Below are 22,802 nucleotides of genomic sequence, written 5' to 3' on the forward strand. Positions count from 1 at the left end.
AGTCCCAGGGGCTTCTTTGGTGAAACCTTGCCTTTGGAGCAGGAGAAATTTAAAGGGAAAATGTCCTTGTTTCTTGTCTATTGTGAGAGGCAAGGGGATAAAAAACTTTTGGAAAATGCCACTCAGTTGACCACTTATTTCATTTTTGTATATTCTGTGCTAGCTGCGTGTTGAAGAAGAAATTATTCCCTTGAAGAAACTTCTACTTGCTGTTCCCAGGAGAGTGCTTGGACTTGCATAGAAGAAACGGGGCATGTTGAAAATGTAGGTGAGTGATACAGCCTTGGAGTTAGGACTATACTGAGCCAGAGGCTCATCTTATACTACCTGTGGCAGCACTTACGCTATTATCAATTTGGGACTGTTAGGAAGAATGATGTTAAGTCTTATTTGTTTGAAAAAGCTCACTTTACCAAGTTGCATCTGGGGTCAATATCTGGACATGAATCACCAGGTCTGACCATTTCTAGTCTGACATCAGTTACCAGTGCACCTTTGTTAAAACATTACCTCCCGGAAAAATCAATCAATAGGTGCAAAAGATGCTCTCATAAAAAAAAAAAATCTGTAATATAAGAAACAATGTGGAGAAATAAATACCCAAACAACAGAAGTAAAACAGAAATTATGTTAGGATGAATCACCCAACTGACTCTATATGTCTATCCCAGGTCAGGAGTGTTTCTAGAATTGACAATATATTTATTCAATGTTAAAACACTGTTTGCAGACGGAGAAAGACACACCATTATTCTCTCTGTGTAAAATTCCTGGGATCTCAGGAACTTGAATTTTTCTTTAATTATTTCCAGACCTAGGTGCAGTATTGATATCATCTGTCCTAGAGAAGCTTTCATTCCTGTTCCCTTATAACACACATGGCTTCCTCATATCTGCTGGCAGTTTAGAATCATAGAATCATAGAATGGTTAGAGTTGGAAGGGACCTGTGTTTGTAAAAGGCAATGTCTAAATGTCTTTAAGCAATAAAATGCAAACAGCTCCATCCCCAAGACCAGGATATGAAGAACTTGCTTTCAGTGAGTACCACATCAACCCTTTTCCCATTCCTGTTCTTGCACTTACGCATAGCAGATGGTAGAAAAAAAAAAGTCAGAAGATGATTTAGTATGGAGTCTCTCTTTTTAGCCCTCTGATCTGCTACTTTCTCAGATATAGGGTGGTAGATTTTCTTTATACTAGTGCAGTGCTCTCTTCCATGTTCTGAGGAAGTTTAAGATTAGGAAAGAAAGCTTGTTTCCTAGTTATAGGCTTGTGCAGAGGACCACAGGGAGCAGAGATACCCTTCAGAAAAGAAAGCAAAATGGCTGTGATGATGGAAACAAAGCCTGCAGTGATCTTACTAGGAATGTTTGCTCCCATTGTGAAGCTACATTATAAGGATTGTCAATGAAATATCATATATCAGGTATTTTTAGAAACTTTTTTTTGCAGTAATGACTATTGGAAGCATCCTTTATTAAAGAGTCTCTCCGGACTAGGCTGTGAATTTGCAAGCATTCAGCAGTGTATTTCAAGGCTTACCAGAGATTTTTCAAGGCTTACTGGAGGTTCCCTAAACAAGGAAGGAAATCTATATATATGTGGTATAAATCCAGTGGTCATTATGATAAATATGTCCACATGCACACACAAAAATATCAAAGAAACTTAAACACCTATCACTTTATTGCATCAGTTCAGGGTAACTTTACTCAAACACAATACCAAGATGTGCTGCAAAGTTAATACACCACTTTCTTTTGTTTGCAATCCATTTTGACTGTTTAATGTGTTCAAATTAAACCACAGGATCGTTGTGAAGTTCTTATTCAGAGAGTGCTCACTGATGGTCCTGGGGTTCTCACCTGAGCATGGCCCACGGGACCCAGTCTGGAATGAAGAGCTCTGGTCACAAGCCATGTAGCAAACAAGGGCCATCAGAGCAACTGGGCAAGTGTAAATTGATCGGGCATTGAGAGCTATAAAACTAAATACAGAGCAAGAGGACTTGAAATAAAGTTGGTCAAAAATTGAAAAGAAGCTTATTGTGGATTTCTTCTTTTTAATTTTTCAATCATGATCAAATTTATGACACTCAAAAAATTTTGGCTAGTCCTATTGTTGTCTAGAAAGGGCCGGAGAGCAAGTGGATGGGAGAGTTCCCCAAAATTTTTAAAACCTTTTCCCTCTATTGTTTCAGAAGAGGAGAGGAAGAGGATAGGGTAAAGCAAATCAAAAGTCAATGTTTCAAAGATGTTATTTTGAAGCCCCAAAATGTAAACTACCTGTTGAAGTCAGTAATTAGACTTCTGTGTTTAGAAAAACTGAAGCGTAGACAAAGTTATGAAAAGACCTGGTTTCTTTGTTACATATTTGTTTCCTCACTTTCCTCTGGGGTTCTTGCACCAGGAAGAATTTCTTTTTTGTTGGCAGTAGCTGGTTCTTTGCTGGTTAATCTTTCTGTATTTTTAATATTTGTAATCTCTTTGCCATCTGGCTTGAAGCGTTTCACTATTAAAACAGAGAGCACTATGTATAAGAGACAACATCCTGCTCGTAGTCCTGCAATGAGGCCAAGATAGACATTTCTAGAAAAAAAAAAGGTGATAAAATACGTTTATATTAATAAAGCTTGCCAATTCTGAGTGGAACCAAGTAAGATATCAAATACACTTTTGCAAAACCATCCATTCTCAGCCAGGTAGTGCTCCACATTTTGAGAAATAACAGACAGAAAGAAAACAATCTCATGATATTTAGCCCCAGGCAGGTTCTAATCAGGTCCTATACTCCTAGCAGAAATGCCCCGTGTCCGAAGCGTGCTCTCATTCAGCAGACTGTATTTTAGGGCTGGGACAGGAGGAGCTCGACCAGCTGGGGCTTTTTGCCTGTTGTTCCAGCCTTCCCCCAGGGCCCCACTGGCACAGTCAGTGCTCCTGGCTGCAGCTCTCCATGCACCATCTTTTTGGTTCCCCTCTCCAAGTGGATTTTGTGAGGTGTCTTACAGATTAGGAAGCAGAGAAATGAGGGATGAGGAAGAGCATCTTCAGTGCTACACTTACTCCACTTGGAGTAAAGTAACTTGTTGTTTGGTCTCCCACAAAGCCAAAGTGTTGCAGATATTCAGTGCACTAAGGTTTCCACAAAAGAACTAATACAAGCGATTTAAGGCAGTGTACTGCAGTGTCATATGTCAGACTGAATCAAAATTATTTGGCTTATTTAATCTATTAAGCAGTTTTGGTGTTTTTAATATCCTAGTCAGTCTATTGACAACTGTCACGAGCGAAGCATAGCTTGGTCCTTAGTGCCTAAAGCTGCCTCAGAAGCCAAATTCTGCTTACCTGAATGCTTTCGTGTCGTACACCCGGCAAGATCCAGATCCCCCACAGTTTTTTGTCCCCCATTTCAAGCAGGTCTCATCTATGAAGGCACCGAAATAAATAGGAGCTGGGAGTCCTCCTACAAAGAAAATCTTATTACATGATCTCAGACATGAAGATCTCTGCATTTAATATCATGGTAAAGAAATTAGGAAATTAATCTCGGGGTTTCTGAATTATAGCTGCATAAAACACAACTAAACAACCAGCTCCAGCTTTGAGATTACAAGATTCGTGAAAATATTTAACCAAGTACCTGAAGGGAGGTGAAAGGATTAAAGATTATAGCACTGTTATATTCAGTGAGGGAAATGTTAATAATTCTACTTTAATGGCATTTTTATTAGAACTATAACTTCTATTATTTAAAAAAAATAATGTAACCAACATTTCTTTTTCAGTCTCCAGTGTGGATTTATGTGCTGTGCCATATTAATATTTATATATAGCAAAGAATCTGTTCAGGTATTACACGGCAGTTTGCCATGAGAAATGGTTAGCTGATTGCAAAGGGCTGAAATTAAGCATTTGCTCAAAAACAGCTAAGTAATAAGTGTATTACTTATGTAGTACTGAAAGAATTCCTTTTAGACCATCATAATGCTTTAATATAATCAGTAAGCTGTTTCAGGGATAATGCACAGTTTTGTGCAGAAAATTATTTCATAAAAGCAAAAGATTGATTCTCTGCAGCATTCAGGTAAAATGTGGAGATTAGGAAAGAGATCCAAATGACTACTTGGGCTTCTCTGCATGGGGAAGATTTCAAAAACAAGTGAAGATAAGGCAAGGTTTGCTAGATGCAGGACAGACTACATATCTGAAGACTTGAGTGATTATTTATTGCAGATAATCACAATAAAGAAAATAATAGGCAGAGTACAAGCTAGCTTTTAGTGAAAAATGGTCAGCAAAAGGGAGCATAGGTGTTAAGGACATCCACACTGATCAAGCTCAGGTAGCTGTGTCTGCAAATAAAAAAAAAAAATAATAAAAAAAAGTACAGTGCAATTTCTTTCCTTTCCCTGATTCCTTTGCTGCATAGAAAAAAAAATTCTGAAGAGATAATCATAATATGTACTTATATGCCAGGAAATACGTAGCAAGCTCCTCCAAACATTTTGAAATGCAGTCTTCTAACAAAGAAAAAATTCTAGATAATTTCTTTTGTTCTCACCTGGAGCAAGGGCATTGCACTAGCTAGCTTTGGTCTATCTCTTTGACTACCTACTTGAAATCCAACAAAGAAATTAAGTTTTACCTAATACTCTACCACCTAAAGTTTCAATCCCAACAGCAAAGGATTTCAGGTCTGGTGAAACAGATCTAAAAAGGAAACAAAAACAGTACACTGTTTTGGGGAACAATAGAATAATGTAGCTATAGCCATCCTGTGAACATCTGCACATGCCCCATTGCAAGCATATTATGACTTACTTAACATAGCTCACTCAAGCTCTAATTGAAAACATTCACCAAAGTTGAAGTTCAGATGTAGAGGCTCCTTCAATTGACTTCAGTGGTTGAACTCTCATTGAAAAAAAAACAATGGGAGAATCTACACAAGCTGATTGTGAACCCAAAGAGAATAGATTGTAAAGACTTTGGGAGAGGATGCATGGGAAAATTAAAGTGAATCAACTAAAAGCAGCCAGTTCATGTCCATAAGTTAAGCTTCAAGAAGCTGCCTTGCTTTAGAAGGGGCTATATTGTGCAGTGGTGAACAGATGGAGTAAGGGTGTGCAGTCTTTCCTAGTTGCATGCAAGTAAATCCCACCTTTACCTCTAGCTTTCTACAGAGACACAGTGAACCTGAGTTACCTGGCTACAAAAGCATCTCATTCCTACCAGTGCAGAAACAGCCTACATCCATCAGATGAACTGAAAGAATTCACATAAAGCAGAGGGGAGTACTGAGCTGGCACAGGGGCAGGAGGGAGACTTGCTATAGCCAATCTGTTTCCTGAACTGGAGTTTATACATCAGAATATCATCTTTTGAGCATTAACATAAAAGGCTTCTTATTATACACATTAGCATTCAAAAAATTTTGTCCAGCTAAGTTAGCCTTGTCCATAATCCAGGCATGCAGTAAGAATGGCTGCACTTAGAAATATTGCAGCAGAATCAGCAGCTTAGCAAAGAGAGTATCTATTCATGTGGACTGACTACTGAAGATTGCGATTCACTCGTGAGCATGAGTGGAAAGAAACTTCCACGTGAAAGGCACAGAACATTGTCTTTTCTTCAGAGTATAAAATAACAGTGCTGCTTTACAACTGAAGGAATAAAAATTTAAAAATTATTGCTGCTGACATAGTTCTGTTTACACCACATTGACAAAAAATGGGAGTATCAGATTTCTCAGAACACAGAAAACATTCTGAGGCAATAAGGCTTAACAAAGGTGAATATTTTTCTCCTGAGTAATATGAACAGCACAGTCACCTTGGATCTGGCTTAGCACTGCATCTTATTTCAAGTTCATTGCTGTGTTAAAAACATCCCTGTCATTGGAAGTGAAAACTAATGTTCAGGATCAGCTTAAGGCCCACCCATTTCGTCACCAAAGTATTTACTCAGCCTTAAATTGGAATTAAATCAGTGGACAGGCATTTTGCTGTGTCTCTGAACAGAGCTGGATTTCAGAGTACGGGCAGAGACTCAGAGCACAAATTTGATCAGCATGCCATTCCTCACAATAGGAAGGAAATAACAGTTACCATAATCTGTTTATCTTTCCCCAAGCTTTATGGTCAAGGTAAGGTAAAGTATTTCACCTAAACATTATCATGTATGTAGGAGTGCCTCCTAAGGCTAAAATAAATGCACATGCAGTCTGTAATGCTAAAAAATAGGGAAATGCTTTGGTACAGCTTTCTCTTTGGCATTGTCCCAAAACTGCAGAGGAATTGCCAAGTCCATGCCCTTGTCCTTCCACACAGCTGCAATTGTGAAACACCTGAAAGGAGAATATGAGAAGAACTTATTTAATCAGAATTCTGTGGCACAAAACGATTTTAGTAGCTAGGTTTTTCACTCCTCGTAACAGGCAGGCTGTTTTTTACACTGAAAGAACCTCCCTAATCAACTTTGCAGACTGAAGGCCAAGTTCATTGGTATGCTTCAGCCACTCTGAGCTGCTCCAGAGACACAAAGCAACTGTGACTCTAGTTTCAGCCATGCCATTGCGGGGACAGAAGGTGTTCTGTGTATGCTTAATATGGGTCAAAGCTATAAAATTCAGATGTGAACTGTTATCCAGCCATTCTGCTTAGACATCCTATGAAGTAGATGAGTAACAACAAAAATACAGAACTGGACCCAACAATGCAATCATGCATATCTATCATTATGTACCTAAAACAGCCTTTGGTGCTGGATTGAGAGTGGGCTGTTTCATAGTCTTTCAAGTCAGCAGGAGATTTGGGTTTGAAAGCCAATTCCCCTGAAGTGAAGTAAGAGAATACTTCTGGAATATATAGATATAAACCTGAAAATGTTGACTGTCTTTTTCGTTATTGTCACATGAAGACAATTCTGCTTCTGTCAGAAGATATGACCATTTGCATATACTTTGGCAAGCCTACTGTTTTTAATGGTCTTGCCCAGATAGGATTGGTTGAAATCCTGGAAATGGCTTTGCTGCTGATACACTGAACAAAACAGCCAGATGTATATCTACGCCACCTCTTCGCTGTATAATTTTGAGTTATGACTTGCTTTCCTGAGTTATGGTAGCTCAGGAAACCTACACAGTAAGAGATCTATGAGAAATTTAATGCCAAATTTATCATCATCTTGCTGAGAAGAAAATAAATTTTAAAAAATCAATAGGTAAGCTTCCAAGAAATGTAAGTTAAGAGTCTGAGGTTTTCACTTACCCCATCGCAACTCTTTCAAAAATCCTCCCTGCAACCTTGCACTCACTCAGTTTCTACAAGCTTAGACTGTGCAGAATGGACATTTATGTCTAAAGGATTTCTTAATCACAAAGCCAACAAATTAATAGATGGAGAAATCTAGCTATATCTATAATCATCTATCCACTTATATACTTACCATATTCTTTCCTGTCCCAGTTGATGATTTACATCCTGCAAAGCAGGCTGTCATGTAAGTGATCCTGTTATCTCCACATACAGGGTCCCACTGATCCAGCTTGCAGCCGCAGTCAGCATTGCAACTGTCCATGAGGCTGGTTTTGGTGGAGGAAAGATGTTTTAATCTGGAGGAAATCAGAAAGAAATAAAAGAATTATTTATTTGAATTATATAGTCAAAGAAAATATCAGGAAGTAGGCAGGAAACACATGGAGAAAGTAAAGCAATAAACATGGACAAGTGTCTGCTACCATCCAATAGACTGTGAAGTTGCCATATGGAGACTAAGCTAATTTCAGCTAAACCAAAGCTCTCTTGAGATTTTTCATCAAGCATTAACATTTTTATAAATTGTTGCTGAAAAGGCATGGAACTCACAAACTTGGTATTCTTGGCTGGGAGGGAATATTTGGTATTACTTTTTCATTTTACAGCTCAACCCAAGAGAAAGAAAATAATACCTATGATCTCTTATAATCTGTAAACTGGTCATGCTTTTCCTTAGCAGCAGATATCACACCATACTGGGGTGCTAGAAGTGGTGATAGAAAACTACATAAAACTACAGCAGCACGATGTCCTGGACATTTTCTTCACTGCACCAGAGCCAGCTAGTGGCAATAACAGTTGCATGGGCCTGAGTGAGAAGCACTGCTTCTGTCTCAGATCTGACAGAATTTAGCAGCAGCCCTGCCTCTGCGACAGGCTTGAGCCCCTTTTCTTATCAGATCTCATTTCTTATTGTATATTAACATGGACTTTCATAGCTTCCACCTTTGCCAACATTTCTGTAAGAAACATCAAACTCAGGCCCCAGTGAGCTAAACTAAGTAGATAACAACCAGTATTGAGAATTTTAAAAGTGGCCAGCAACTCTGAGGGCATGGTAGCAGGGGTCAATTTTCAGAAAGTGTTAGGAGTCCACTGTCTACACATCACCCCTGCCTTGAAGTGAGTCACAATGTAAAGGAAAAAGTGTTCAAAATTTGCCTTTTTTTCCTCCCTACCCCTCAATCCAAAACACACCTCAAGGGGCCTACACTTCTCTTAAGTCTTTTACAAGGGAAAGTAACTGCGGGGGGGGGGTTTAGCCTGTTGCTTGTCTTGAAATTACCAATTGTTAAACTGGTAAAAAAGCATGTGACTTGCTTAACAAGAACAATCCTAGCACATGCTAAATTCTCCAGTCTCAGTTCTCCTGGAGAAACTGTAATTGCTCTTTTGGTATTTGCTGTGTTGATATTTCTGCTTAATTTTAATTCACCCCGCAGTATCAGATGTTGCCCTCAACCAGAGTTATCTCCACTGCACAAACCTCTGACATCTTTTATGTAACTAACCTCAAAGCTGAACTAGGTGTCAGGTTTGCCAAGACAACTTAGATATTTTCCTGAACGGAGGTTCAGTTTCAAAAAACACAGGACTGAGTTTCTGTTTGAATTGGGAATCTGGCAAGCCCTGCTGGATTCAGTTTAATCCTTTAAAACCCCTTGAAATTTTTTGGACCAGGCTGAGCTAAATTTAAACAGTAGGCAATTGTGGCAGGCTGCTGGAGTCAGCAAAACGTTCTCAAGAAAGCATGACCATGGTCCTGGTAAGGGAGGGGGTACATCTGGGCAGCACACACTCCTGACATGACCACTTTCCACCTCACAGCTGAGAAAATGGATGCAGGCAGGTCAGCAGCTCCAGATACCAAGGGAGGCTGGTAGCTCCCCATGCACACTGAGAAGTACTGATCTGGAAGATCTGGAAAATTTGTTGTCTTTAAACAGACACATATGTAGTATTATTTTTTATGCAAAAGGACATAGCAATATGCTACAGTAAATCACCAAAGAAGTCGCATTTCAGAATTGATCCAAATTAAAATCAAAGTGTTTCCTAGAGTAGGAGGTTTGTAGCCCACATGAGATTACAGCCCAGATTAGATTGTGAAAGTAGAGGAATACAGGTGCATGCACCATGTTCTGCACAAGGCAGGTAGCACCCATGACAAATGACACAACCAACACAAACCCAAGGGGATACAAACCCAGAGTAGGGTGCTGTTAAACCAGCCACCTCGGGCACCTCACAACTGCAGGTAAAATACAACAGGTTTAACAAATATGCTACTATAAAGGTGATGCATGCGAACTTTGCCATTTCAGTTATGTGAAGTTTGAATTTCTTTATGAGAAAGCCTCCTAGAAACATCCCCAGGATTGTGATGGGTAAAAGTATCACACCTGCAATTAGAAGATAACAAAGGTGTTAACTGCTGTACTCGCATTGACCCTTTTCAGAATAAATGTCTCGTTCTAGTAGTTTCCAAAATATCAGATACTGACCTATTTTTGGAATCATCCGTTGAGATTCTAAGAATTTTTAATACCTTTTAGTAATTTTTTTTACTTCCTCATTTTATTTCAAATGATGTTATGACTTTAAAAATCTTAGTTCCTCAATAGTCCCTACCTTTTTACCGTATTGTTGTTTGTATGCATACTGATATAATAAAACCTATACAGGTTAGAAACTGGAGTAAACGAGATTAATGTTTTAGCTCATGGGTATTTCTTCATCTAAAGTAAAACATCAAACTTTCTGAAAATCACAAAAAAAAAATCTCCAAAACAAAACATGAAAGGAAGCAGCGTCTGGTTTTGCACTGGATTCCATTTTGCTCTGAGAGTGAATCATGGAAAGATTTGCATTTAGATATAATCTGTTCAGCATTTCACAGACTCCAGCCCTAATACTTACATGCTAAATAGAGAGATTTCACAAGATTTTATTATGAGGTGTTTGCCTTTCTCTATGTGGTTTTTTTTGGTTGGCTGGTTTTATCGGTCATGTTATTTTTACAAAACTCTCCCTGCATCCAAAATAAGATAGGAAAAAGGAAGTTCTTCTCACACTTGTACTTGACCCACAGCAAAGCAGACTGCTTTCAGATTGAAGTAATGGAATATCAGTTCTGCAATGACCTCAAATACCCTGGCTTTCTTGCCAGATTATGAGACCATATTAATCATTGTAAGATTAATATAATTTCAGCATTCTTTTTTTTTTTTTGTAGAACACTACAAAGAACTTATTTTTGACGGAACTGGCAAACAGAAAAAGAGCTTTGAGCTGAAAGAAATTACTCAAAATTTTACATTTTCATTTCTTATTGCTCATAAAATTTGTTTTTGCAATCAAAATAGAAGAACATTTATACTGAGACATTATTCTGAAAAGGAAGATCACACATTTCATTAGACATTTTCTAAATTAAATGTTTTTTTCTTTTAGTTGCTACTTAGTTGCAGTTTATGTGTGGTTTTTGTTCACGAAAACACACATTCATAATCCAAATCTCACTCTGAAATAAACTTGAGCTCTAGCTCACTAAATTAGTAACACCAGGAAAATTAAAACTAGAATTAATGTCCATTTTTAAAATACAGTAGGAAAATTAATAAACCACTATATACTTTCTTTTTAACCAAAAAAGTTCACAGAAGTTTCTCCTAAAAAGGAAGGCAAAATAACAAAGAAAAGCTTCCTTTTTGAGACTGGAATTTAAAAGACAGACAGGTACCTACCAATTAGAAAGATGGCTCTTGCCACTGATACATTAAATTGCTGCTCCATAAACTTTGTCTCATAGGTTATCAACCCAACAAGAGAATTGTACTGCAGAATAGTGAGGAAGATGTACACCAGGAAAATTGGATTTCCAAACAGCTTCTTCAGAGCTGGGAAGAAATCTGCAATTGAGAGGCATAAGCTGTACACCCTGCTAAACACAGAGAAGACTTGTTTTAACATCCTTTAGATAAGTAAACTAACTTTGATTTAATTACTGGCTGTATTGCAGGTTATAATTCTTTGCCATTCAAAACACAAGCTTGCTCAAGTGAGAGTTTTCCTCATTGCCAACACATGACTTACAGGAGCAGTAAGACTGAATGGCACACTGGATGCTGAACTGGGAATAAGAAATCCTAGATTATCTTTTGTGTGACACAGGACTACTCATCAAAGGCACTAAGCCTTGCAACACTGATTCTCAATGCTCATACAGGAGGGTGTCCCTAGAGGAGCATTAAGACTCTACAATGTACCAAGTGAAAAGTTTGGTGCCTAAAGCAGGAGCCTTCACAAACCACAGGAGAACCCCACACGAGGTTGATATTCAGAGAAACAGAGCACCTGACCCAGTAAAAGGCTGGAACCTTTCCCAAGACCCTTGATTTTCCAACCCTAACCATTCTATGATTCTATGATTCTATGATTAGAATATCTAAGTCCATGAAATTGAAGTGAAGACAAAAACCTGCATTTAGCCTGTAGTTTGGCTATTTGCACACTTGCCTAAAAGACGACAGTTCAAAACACATCTGCCATAGCCACTAAGGGATGCACATGCATTCATACATATGAATAAAACCCTTGCGGGAGTCCAGCAATGGGTAACTGGGTCTGCTATCACCCGTACGAGCTTAATTTAGCATCACTGAGTTCATACACAGGAGTTATGAATCCAGTGAAATCCCCTCAACAGCTAATGTAGTACTTAACCCCGTGCTTCCCTCCCATATGTTGGCCTCAGTGAAATAGTAACCTGCCAGCTGTGGGTTGGGCATTAATGAGGGATGGGATGTTTTCCTCCCTCTTCCTTCATAACAATAAGATTACAGCTGTAATACATCATATGACAACTACCATGTTGAATTAAAAATCTTTGGTGGTCAAAGCAATAGCATGAGCTTTTTCCAGCTGTTTGACATAAGGAGATGACAGAAACACACTCTTAGTATGTAATTATAATACTACAAATTAAAGAGAGCAATTTTGTCCATCATTTGCACTGCAGAAATGTGCATTTTGCTGAGGGTTGTGCAAATCCATGCTTAACTCACAATGAGAGAGAGAATTTGCATGCAAACATTTAGACAATAATCTTTCACCTTTTACTGCCTCTGAGAACTTTAACTGTGGCTGAGCTGGGGGATCTATTTCACAGTGATCTCCTTGAACAGGCAAATGACTAATCTTCGTGTTTTCATTTTCTCCTTCTTTTGGTAAGGAGTAAGGCAAAAACCAGAAAGGCAATGAAGCAATGAAGCTGACTGCTCCACAGATAATCAATCCAAGCCACCAGGCACCAACCCAACGGGTATCCTTTGGATTTATGCTGATGGCATCTACAAAATACAGAAAGACAGGAAAATAGATTAAATATCATGCAGAGCAATTAAACTTACTATAGATATCCTTATATATATTATTTAAAGATCAGAACAGAGGTGATTTATGTTTTGTGTGAAGATTTTATTCAAAATTTACTGGGTTTAGCATGTATTTGCTATTGTGCATCCAAATAGCTATTTTTACGGCTATGTCAATCTACCTATATAGCCATGTATTGTTAGGAAACACATGAAAGACTGCCATGAACATGCCTTTGAAGCCAAAGTGCACTACAGTAACCTGATCTGTAAATAAGTGTTACACTGCAGATTAACACCTAAACAAATTTTTATCCATAAAGTCTTAATTGACTTCAATATATCCTGGTTTTAAACAAACAACTTAAATGAATAGACATCTGGTTTTGTTTGTTTGTTTAACAAACCATCTGGACAATTTGTTCCCCACTCCAATTCCAGGGCATTTCACCAAGCTGAATCTTTGGATCCTCAGCCAGTGGATGGGAGGATGTGGAGAGGCTGAAGAACCCTTCCCTGGGGCTCTTGAGTCGTTTCATGCCTTTCTCACTATGTACGAGAAAAACAAACGGCATATAGTCTTTCTGAAAATGTGAGACTATAAGCTAAGTCTTGCTCCCCTTTGCTGCAGCTAAGTAAATGATTAATCAAAGATGTTGAGATGGATCTCTAATGCTTCATTCTTGATAACAGAAATTCTGGAATTGCCCATCAACTTTCAGAAGGCAGCATTAAGGACACTTTAAAAACTTGTTATTTTTTTTTAACTTGGCTTCATGCTAAATCATAATTGTTGTGTCTAAAACATGAAGAAGCCCACATGCATATGTCTTTCTTCCAATAAGAAAACCTGTTGTTCTTCGTATATTTTCACTTCAGCAATTTTGAAACCTTTTCCTTTATCTCAGCTATCAACATTTCATTATATTTTAATATTTATGATACAGAAGAATCTTTGCATTCTGCACTCAGTCAATTATCAACAGCTTAAAGGACTATTTTTTCAGTACTTGGGAACTTCCAAACCATTAGCAACCTTTGATGTGGCGCTCCATCAGCAAGAGAACTGAAAGAGATGAAGTGGCTGCTGAAATAATGGACAAATCAAGAACTAACAAAGCCATGTCAAAGATGTCCCTGCTTCTTGCAGGGGGGGTTGGACTAGATGACCTTTAAAGGTCCCTTCCAACCCAAACCATTCTATGATTCTATGATTCTATCAAATCAGTCCCCATGCAGACAAAAATAGATGTCTCCATTTAGACCCATGGTGACATTTCCTTGCCACAGTCTTTCAACACTTCCTGTGGGAAAGAGTGACAGCAAAAGGGCCCTTCACCAACCAAAAAGAACTTCCCTTTCCTAATTTCCCACTGTCCTTTCCTTCTTCCATCCCTAATCTCAACAGTTTTTCCTCGAAGTTTCTTAAATTTTCCCTGGATTAGAGTCTTGGAAGTGATTTGGACAATGAAATGAGTTCTCATATGAATATTTGCTGCATGCTTTTTAAGAGAACATAATTTTCACCAAGTGCTGAAAGTGTCCACAAGCAAAGGCCTTTCATTGGTCCCTCAACTTGGGGACAGCCTTTCACTTGCTCATTTGTTGTCAGCTGTGCAGCAAGGGTGTAAAAAATGTGTGCGCAAGCATGAAAAGAGGTGTAAAATTTTTCTGCAGTGGGGATAGGGGTCTTTTATCAAGGGTCACACTACAACGTCGCAGATATGAAAATGCTTTTCAGTAGGAAAAACTCTCTAGAGAGCCCTCCTTTTTGGAGTAGTAAGCTGAGAAGGTGCTTCTGGGCAAGGAGGTTCCTATATACAGCCATCTTCTCAGTTAATGCACCACCCCACTGTCTCTTACCAATATCCACAATGCCAATGTCAACCCAGAGGCTGGCACAGAAAGATCCAAGCAGGAAGCCCAGAGTTGGCCCAAACATGCCCGAGGATCTCACCAGGCCTGTAAGAGAAGGGAGGCAGCACAGGAGAGTGAGCAAAACGCTGCATGGACAAGCATGCCTTCTTCTCTGAAGGCAAGGAAAGAAGAGAGGAAGGAGGAGACAGAAGAGAGGCACAGGCTGTTAGGGGATGTCTAATGAGAAGCTTCTGAGTGGCAAGAAAATAGGCCATAAGCTGCCAATGTGCTAGCTGTGATAAGGAAGCAGGCTCCATCATCCACACAGGGCTTTGCTAAAGCAAGTGCAGTCTCACATGGACTCCTGCATGCATTTCATCTTGGAAGGAATAGGGAGAAAGAGAATAACATTGCAATGACTTTTATCCCTCCTCCTCCCTACTTCTCTCCTCAGATTTTTGTAGCTGCATTGTTCAACTTATGGTCGTTAACTAATGGACACACTTTTGGAGATATCGTAAGTCTACCTGCAACAGGTACATGATGTTCTGTGATTGCAGAAGTAAGGACTTTTCCTGTACTGTGTGTTCAGGTCCTTAGTTTAATTTTAAGTAGCAGCAGTTGATCTGATGATGTGCATATAAGAAGGTACATCTTTGGAGTTTGGTCCCACATTAGGATAACAGGGACAATAAAAGTGGATGGACATGGAATTAGGTATTGGACCTTCAGAATATTTTCAGTAGGCAACAAGGACATGTAAGTGTCCTTGTGTGTAATCAAAGTTCAAGTTAAATAGACAGAATCTTTGTTGATTCATTCAGCATCAGAATGAGCAAATCAACTAACTTTTTTTAATATGTACTTCTACTATTGAAAAAAAAAAAACTTAAGAGATCTAGTGCCAAGTAACGACCTCTTTAAAATCAGCTTTCAGTTTTGCTACTGGCCTCACTGGGGCTTCCATTTCCCACTCTGTCTCTGCTTACAAAAGAGATAACATGAGATCAGAAGGCGAGATGCCTCTAGGAGCAAGTGAATAAGCTATGAAGGCTAGCAGAAACCTAGGAAGCTAGGACTGAATTTTGCTGACAGGGCATGTAAATACAGCACAATTTGATTTTAGGGACCACTGCTGGTAATCAACATAAAATAAAAATATCCTCAAAATAATTCAAGCATAGATCCTCACATTGCCTTGTCACTTGTATTGATCTACTGTAGTTAATTGTGAGAGGTAACTGTTTAAAAAAAAGTTTAGTGATTTGGATTTCTGAATTCTAGCATGGAACTGCCACGTGGGAGCTGTTTGAAGTTACAGAAGGCTTAATTCTATTAGAAAAAAAGGGAATTCTTGACCAAGTGCCTGTCAGTTCTTGCCCACACTCAGCACTATGCTCTGTAAATTCTACTATATTGTTCTACTGCAGATTTCTCTTCTATTACTTTTGCAAACTCTCTTCTGAATATAGTGATTGCTCACCTTATGATCAAGGACTTCTGTAACAAATTCTTACAGCATAATTTAACCATACAATTTTTCACCTTTGCTTCATTGTTCCAATTGTATATTGCTTTCATTTAGTTCTCTCATTTTACTTCAGCAGAAGATCTGGCCTTTTAGACTAAATTCTGATGCTTCCAAAGTGACTGACTTCTGCAGAGTCAGGATTTTGACACTAGAAGACAGGAATTAGCTCTTTATATTTATTTACCAGTGAGTCTAAAGCAGAACTTAATACTCAGAACTATGCAAGCTCATCTCCAAAGTTCAAATACTCAGTGTCAAATTTCTAAAGTAAACAGATAAAAAAACAGCACACCCACACCAATGGCCTTGTATATGGTATGCAGTATGTTTCTTTAAGACACCATAGGCTATCAGATAGGCTAAAAAGCATATGTGCAACAATTTTGCAAATTTATAGTTTTTTAATTAAATTTCACACTTGCATACCCTTTAAAATCAAGAATAACTTCACTAAGATAATATGCTTCTACTGTAACAAAACAAAATCAAGTAAGTTCACAGTGATATTTTCTTAGCGTATTTTTCCTTTGTAATATTTATTCTTTGTAACTAATAAACAGACTAAATGACAAACAGCAAATTATGCAGACTTATCAGTTAATCAGCTACTGCATAATGAGATAGCTCAGGCAAGCCCTTGTATTGATGAGTAATTCCAAATGTAATAGGTATCAAAACTGACAACACACCTTGGCCTCAGATAACTTTCTACTGAAGCCATTGGTTCAATAGATACAAGATTATATACTACTGCTCAAGTCCATGGTGAAATTTCATTCATTCAAAGCCTCTGCTTTGGTGAGAAATCCATGGAAGTCAAGTACTCCTCATTAAACAACTATTTGCCTATTATTCCTCTTACATGATAAGCCTGATGGCTACTGCCATTAATTAACCATGTCAACATTCAGAAAAAAAACAAACGGAAATTAATTTATAAAATTGACTACTGAAAGCTTATTAGTGTAGGTCAAATCCTCATATCTATGTTGACAGCTCTATAGGCACCTAAACAGAAGTGAAACATCTGAAGATCGCAAAACACCTGAATATATTAGGCGCTTAGCATGGCGGTGTATCTATGAAATAACTGCTCAGTCAGAGCAAGTGAGCTCAAAGGTCGCTCCACTAAAGGCCCCTCTCAGAACAAAGCAAACCACTGAGAGCCTGATATTCCTATCTCTTGACAAATGCCAATTGCATGTAGACACAGATGGTCAGATCATTATACCTTACTGCCACACTGAACAACGACCCTATGCAGAAGAGCTTTTAAGAACTGTATATGGTGTAAAGTGCATTGTACCACCTCAGGAACACATTGATGACCTGCTAGAACTACATAAGTCAAAAAAGGTTCTGTAAAACTAAGTCTGAAAGCTATAGAATGTCCTGAAAGGGAAAAAAAATTCCTGTCTCACAGAGTTCTACAAAAAAGCTATCATCCTCTACTAAACTCTGTAAGACAGCTTAACAAAAAAGCTAATTTTCCCTTTTCTGTTCCTTCCTACAGTAACTCTGGTTTTACTAGTGTCAATTATCATTTTCACTACAACTCTGCCAAAAAGATTTTAATGCATTCTATTGACACTTAATAAAATGCCATCTCTGCCTCAAAATAACTTATATTCTTACTCAACAAAACACCCGAGGGCAGGGAAAAAAGGAGAGACAGGAAGGTGAAAATTCTTGCTCATAAGAAGATCAATGGTCAAAATTCATCAGCAAGGCTTGACTGATTTTTTTATTACAGGATTTTTTTTTGTATTTTACAAAAACACTGATCATAAATTGATTCAGTCAGCTGATAAAAAAATGAGACCTAGAAAAGAATTAAAGTTGGTCAAGAAAAGGAATTTCAGCTCTATGGAAAAGACTATTTCAAGATTCACTTCTTTTGCAAATAAGGTGAGTCCCTAAAAATAGAATAAGAGACTGAAAATTGCTATTCACAATGTTAAAATGAAGTATTTTAATACTCTGCAAACAAAATACTTTATTTTACTTTCATGCCTCAAACAAATTTTCTTTTTGGTTGAATCCATATTATCCTCTGTGTCTATGTTATATTTTTAATCTCACTTCCCCAATAGTCCCCAACATGTCACAATCTTTCCCAGAGAGAGAAAAAAATTCAGCGCAACTTTTTAAAATACTTGGAGGCGATTACAAATATTTTGGATACTGCTGAGTTGAACTTTTGTTTTTGTCCGCTCCCTTCACAATGCTTCTGTTTTCTTCAGCCTGCAGATTTCCTTATCCCCAAATGAAGACATTTGCAATGGCCTAACCCTGTAGTAGCGCTCACTGAGCTCTTCCTGAAACTGTGTTTTGCTATCTTTATGACCAGTTCAACTTCACCAGGCTTACTTCAGGCAGCAGTTTTGACTCCCTCAGCCACACAAACACTCCATGCTATTAAATCACTTTGGCAATAAATTAATTAGCTTGAGTGTAAGTCTTTCTGTCTTGGGCAATAGGCTGCCTTCCATCAAAACAACAACAACAACAAAATCCCAATTAGGAGGGATTTGTTACAACACCCTGGCAAAGGTTTGGTTTTTCCTTTGGTAACTAGTGACTTTAAAAAGCTTTCATCAGAAAGTGTGCTACACGCGAAATTCAAAGCTTCTGAAGCATGTTTACAATACTGTGATTGCATTACTGATCCTTACATTAAGGATCATTCCCTTGTCTGTGAGTCATTAGGAATAATTTTATCCTCTGAAGCTGTGGTAACGAAGATGATATGCCAGTTAAGACAGATATGACTTCACACTTTGCAGAAATAGGTATTTGATTATGCTTCTCTTCAAAACAGAGAAAATTGGCACATGTAGCAGAAGCCACTTGGGGAAAGCAAAAGGAGCATCTGGGAAATATCTTTTGAAAATAAACATGAGATCTCTTTTGCATTGCTTTTTTGTCTCTGTACAACACAAAATTAACCAGAATTGAGCAGATAGACAGTTTTGGTTTGTTTTTTTTTTTTGGCAAGCATTTGCTTGGCCACAGAAATGTAAAAGAAAAGAATGTTTAGCATAATAATCAATCATTTGCAAATTACCTATGTAAAATGCTGAGTTTTCTTCTTTAGAAAAATCATCAATGTATGAAACTCCCAGTGGCATAATTGGTGCTTCGCCAATTCCACGTAAAAGGTTCCCCATCAACACAAACAGCCACAGATAGGAATTCGTTTTTTTCTCACAACCTGCAGGCCATAAACATTTACATTTCTGTCTCAGAATACTTTATTGCAACAGAAAAGAACATAAAATAAGGGGATTTACAATCATTGTAGGGTGGGTTTGTATATATCATGGTTTCTAACAGAGAGTTTATTGCTTATAAGGAAAAGAGGGTATATAAAATAGGGACAAGCAGAAGAAGGGAATGCAGCATCAGAGCTGCTGCTTACCAAAATTTCTCATTGCATTGGGTCTTTCTGTAGCACCTGTGACTGGGTGGCCCTCAGACGATGCTGGGGAGCAAGCTGATACACTCGTAGAGGAATTGTCCACAGTAACAGTTATCCTTTCATAATTATAACTGGAAAACAACTTTGTAAAATACAACTGGCACATGAAAGACTCTGCTTTGCAGGAAGTATATAAGCCTTGCGTTCATATGTATTCATTCCTGTTACATGCAGGCAAAGCAGAAGGGCAATCCACTTGCAGTGCTTTTGCTTCAAAAAAGATAGGTATGTTCATACCTTTTTCAAAATGCTCTGACCATTCTAACTCCAATATTTCCTTAAGCTAAAGAGCAAAAAAAAAAAAAAGCTGCTACCAGGTCTTAAAAGATCATTCTTTAGACTGAAGGACAGAGACAGAGTCCATCCACATCTGTCTACAGACAACAGTGCTGATGTTTTTCCACACTGGCACTGGTCTCTTACTATGTAACAGATGTGTAACATAGAGATTTCTGTACTAATTTGAAATTAGCTATCTAAGGATCTAGTAGTAACCTGTCTGTGTCTGTAAAGTAATTAACACAGGCTGCAAAACACATGTGCCAGTTTGTCTGTATTTAGGCAGCCAGCTACTACAGCAAGTCTGCTACGTAAACTGAAGACAGCTTGAGTACATTTATGCTACATTGGGATAAATGGAGAGCAGATATTCCCTCTGACTGTGCAATCAAATTGAAACCTTTATTATTGTGATGGGTGACAGTGAGGTCCCCAAGGCCACTATGTTTTGCTCAGTGTTGTGGAGAATGGGTAATCTTCAGAACTTGGCTGTGAGTTTGAGTTAAATCAGAGATTTCCATAGCTCTGCTTCTGGCCTGTGCTGTTCCTCGCAGTGCAAGTTCCCTACTATTTCACAAGCAGAGTGGTGACTGTGGCCACTTTTCATACTATGGTCCCCAGACATAATTCTTTCCATATCCTCCTTATCACAGATACTGGTCTTGGAACTAAATGAGATGCACAAACAACTTCTAATTTTTTAGGGACATAGAGGATTTATTTTCAACTACTATTCAGTAAGGATAACAAAGGATTGGAGAGGTATGAACTGCTTCTGACAACCATGTAAGCACTACAGCTTAGATGTGAAGGGGTGTTTAGACATTGAACTGTCCCTGAGCTCAGTGGAGACAGATACACAAGTCTTCATAATTTTAAAGAGCTTAGCATGAATAGCCACCATGGAGAAAGAAATCTCTTCAATCAATATCACATTACAGTTCATTTAAGTAGGGAAAAAAAAGGAGAATAGCTAAAAAAAATAATGTGTGCATCCCAGGTGAAAAATTCAATCCACTTTATCCCTAATTACTTATAAGTTCTGTAGAAACCTGAGGTTTCTCTTTTACTTACCTGTAGAAAGAGGTAAGCTTTCAGAGAGGAAATCAGAAAATCAATACTAAAAAATCCACCTAATAAAACCTTCCCGTTATCCATAAAAAACTGCTATTGTCAAGCCTTAGTTCAGGTGTATGATTAAAAAACACTTCATATAGCTAAGTTCAACTAGTGTACAATACAAAAACTCTCCATATTTACCGTCCCATTAGGAACTGAGGCATCACTGATAAAAATGCTCCTAATGACATGATGAGACATCCAACAGCAATTACTTTTGGTCGATGAACTCTTGGTCCAAGGTAGCTCACCAACACCATTACCATTAAGTTACCTGCATCAACAGGAGAGAGAACCAGTAAGAATACAAAAAGATATTTTATTAGGGGAAATGTGTATTAAGATGTAGTATTTTTCAACTTTCAAAGAAAGTACACATACCTATCTCAAAGCTGCCATCAATAATGCCAACAATTGATGACGAGATTTCAAATCTCCTTTCAATTTGACTGGACATGCTCTTCATGTAGCTTCCAGAAAGTCCTTTGGCAAAAAAGGAAAAAGCTAGAGCTCCAAGAAATATCTGGAGAGAGAAAATAGTTGAGTTTGCAAAGAGACAATTTTTAATTCATGGCTGGATGCCTGAGCAACCTACTCAAGAAACACAAAAATCAAATGCTTTGCTTTCTGATTCTCTGTGAAGAGATTCTTCCTATTGTTTTCAATAAAAAAGAAGATTTCACTTTCACTTTCAAGATGGCCTCCAAAGCCTCTTCTACTGCAAAGAAAAAGAAAGTTGACATTTACTCTGTGCACCTTCTACCTTACTATCAGATGCTGTTTTAGCTGTTTATTTCCTCAGGGAAAACTTGCAGCATAAATTAATTCATTACTGGTACTATTATTGCATTATGTCTTGTTACTCCTACTTCTCCTGTTCTAAAAAAAAACACGGATAAAAAGATACACCTTCTTTAGCAATTACTGCTATGACTATAGCACATCTCTAAATGATTTGTCAGTAAGATATGGCCTCACTTTTTAACTGCTGGACACACATTGACTTGTATGTGCTTTGAATCACAACCTAGAGCATTTTTTTCATACACATGTAGTGTCAAACAGTACTACACATAATTAACTGAATTTTACTAGAATTTCAAATTATAATTTTCAGTATTCCAGAGAAAATATGTGGTAAGGGCTCCTCTCCATACCTTTAGCTTTGAACAATTATGGCACAAACTCTTGGCAGGAACTGCGCTGCCATCGCTGTCCTGGAAGAGTGACTTGTCTTTAAGTTGGCCAGCAGTGACTGGACTTTCCATGATTTTTCTCTTCCAGATCTGATATGTAGGTCTTCCTGTTTGGAAAATATCACTATGATTCACTATTATTTGCAGAAGAATAAAGTTTGCAATGTTTTTCAGACATAATAGATGGTGAGACAGTACTTGAGATGTTTACATATTGACACCTTTTCTCAGGGAGGATGTTAAAGTGTTCAAAGTTCAAAGTGTCACTGTAATGAGTTAAGAATTGGTGCACTTACTTTGTGAAATCTGCTTTCTAAAAGACTCCAAGACCTTCTTGCATTTAAAGGCAACTTGCTGACAGTTTTCAGAAATATTTGTAGAAAAGGAAATTCCCTAGGCAGCTGGAGGCAAGGACAGTATGACAGAGAAACATCTTCACCATGCTTGAACCAATTCTTATATTCTCTTTTAGATATCTGCTTTTGATCGCTGTTCCAGGCTAAATGGACCTTTGGTATAATCCAGTAGACTCCTGATCTCATGTTACACTTACAAGGATTTTTGCTAACTGAATCCATGAATTTGCAGAAATACTGAACATTACTCTACATCATTCTGTCAACATTCCTGTGAGCAACAATATTTAT

The 22,802-nt window shown here is 38.0% G+C and overlaps 2 protein-coding genes across 2 annotated transcripts in view; both read right to left on the reverse strand.

The window, feature by feature from the left end:
• Positions 1-22,802, reverse strand: part of LOC104474149 (solute carrier organic anion transporter family member 1A2) — a 174,455-nt gene that overhangs the window by 117,055 nt on the left and 34,598 nt on the right. The gene's annotated exons all lie outside the window — the stretch shown is intronic.
• Positions 1,661-22,254, reverse strand: LOC104477188 (solute carrier organic anion transporter family member 1C1). The gene is made up of 14 exons (XM_010117201.2): positions 22,117-22,254; positions 21,341-21,482; positions 21,101-21,233; positions 19,502-19,632; positions 19,148-19,294; positions 14,556-14,654; positions 12,432-12,668; positions 11,064-11,228; positions 9,524-9,719; positions 7,448-7,613; positions 6,166-6,347; positions 4,647-4,711; positions 3,347-3,464; positions 1,661-2,590 (listed from the first exon to the last, which is right to left on the reverse strand). Exons 1-14 carry the CDS (start codon positions 22,225-22,227, stop codon positions 2,368-2,370), a joined length of 2,115 nt encoding a protein of 704 aa, XP_010115503.2. The 5' UTR covers positions 22,228-22,254; the 3' UTR covers positions 1,661-2,367.

The sequence above is a fragment of the Chlamydotis macqueenii genome, chromosome 1, assembly GCF_036417535.1.
Source record: "Chlamydotis macqueenii isolate bChlMac1 chromosome 1, bChlMac1.mat, whole genome shotgun sequence".
Classification (NCBI taxonomy): domain Eukaryota; kingdom Metazoa; phylum Chordata; class Aves; order Otidiformes; family Otididae; genus Chlamydotis; species Chlamydotis macqueenii.

What these genes read in the sequence shown, in the direction of transcription:
- LOC104477188 (XM_010117201.2), bottom strand. Translation starts at nt 22,227, where the DNA reads ATGGAAAGTCCAGTCACTGCTGGCCAACTTAAAGACAAGTCACTCTTC. An exon ending in GTTCTCAGAGGCAGTAAAAG is followed by an intron (nt 11,229 to 12,431) that starts GTGAAAGATTAT and finishes TCTCAATTGCAG; the next exon opens with ATTTCTTCCCAGCTCTGAAG. An exon ending in ACATACATGATAATGTTTAG is followed by an intron (nt 4,712 to 6,165) that starts GTGAAATACTTT and finishes TTTCCTTTTTAG; the next exon opens with ATCTGTTTCACCAGACCTGA.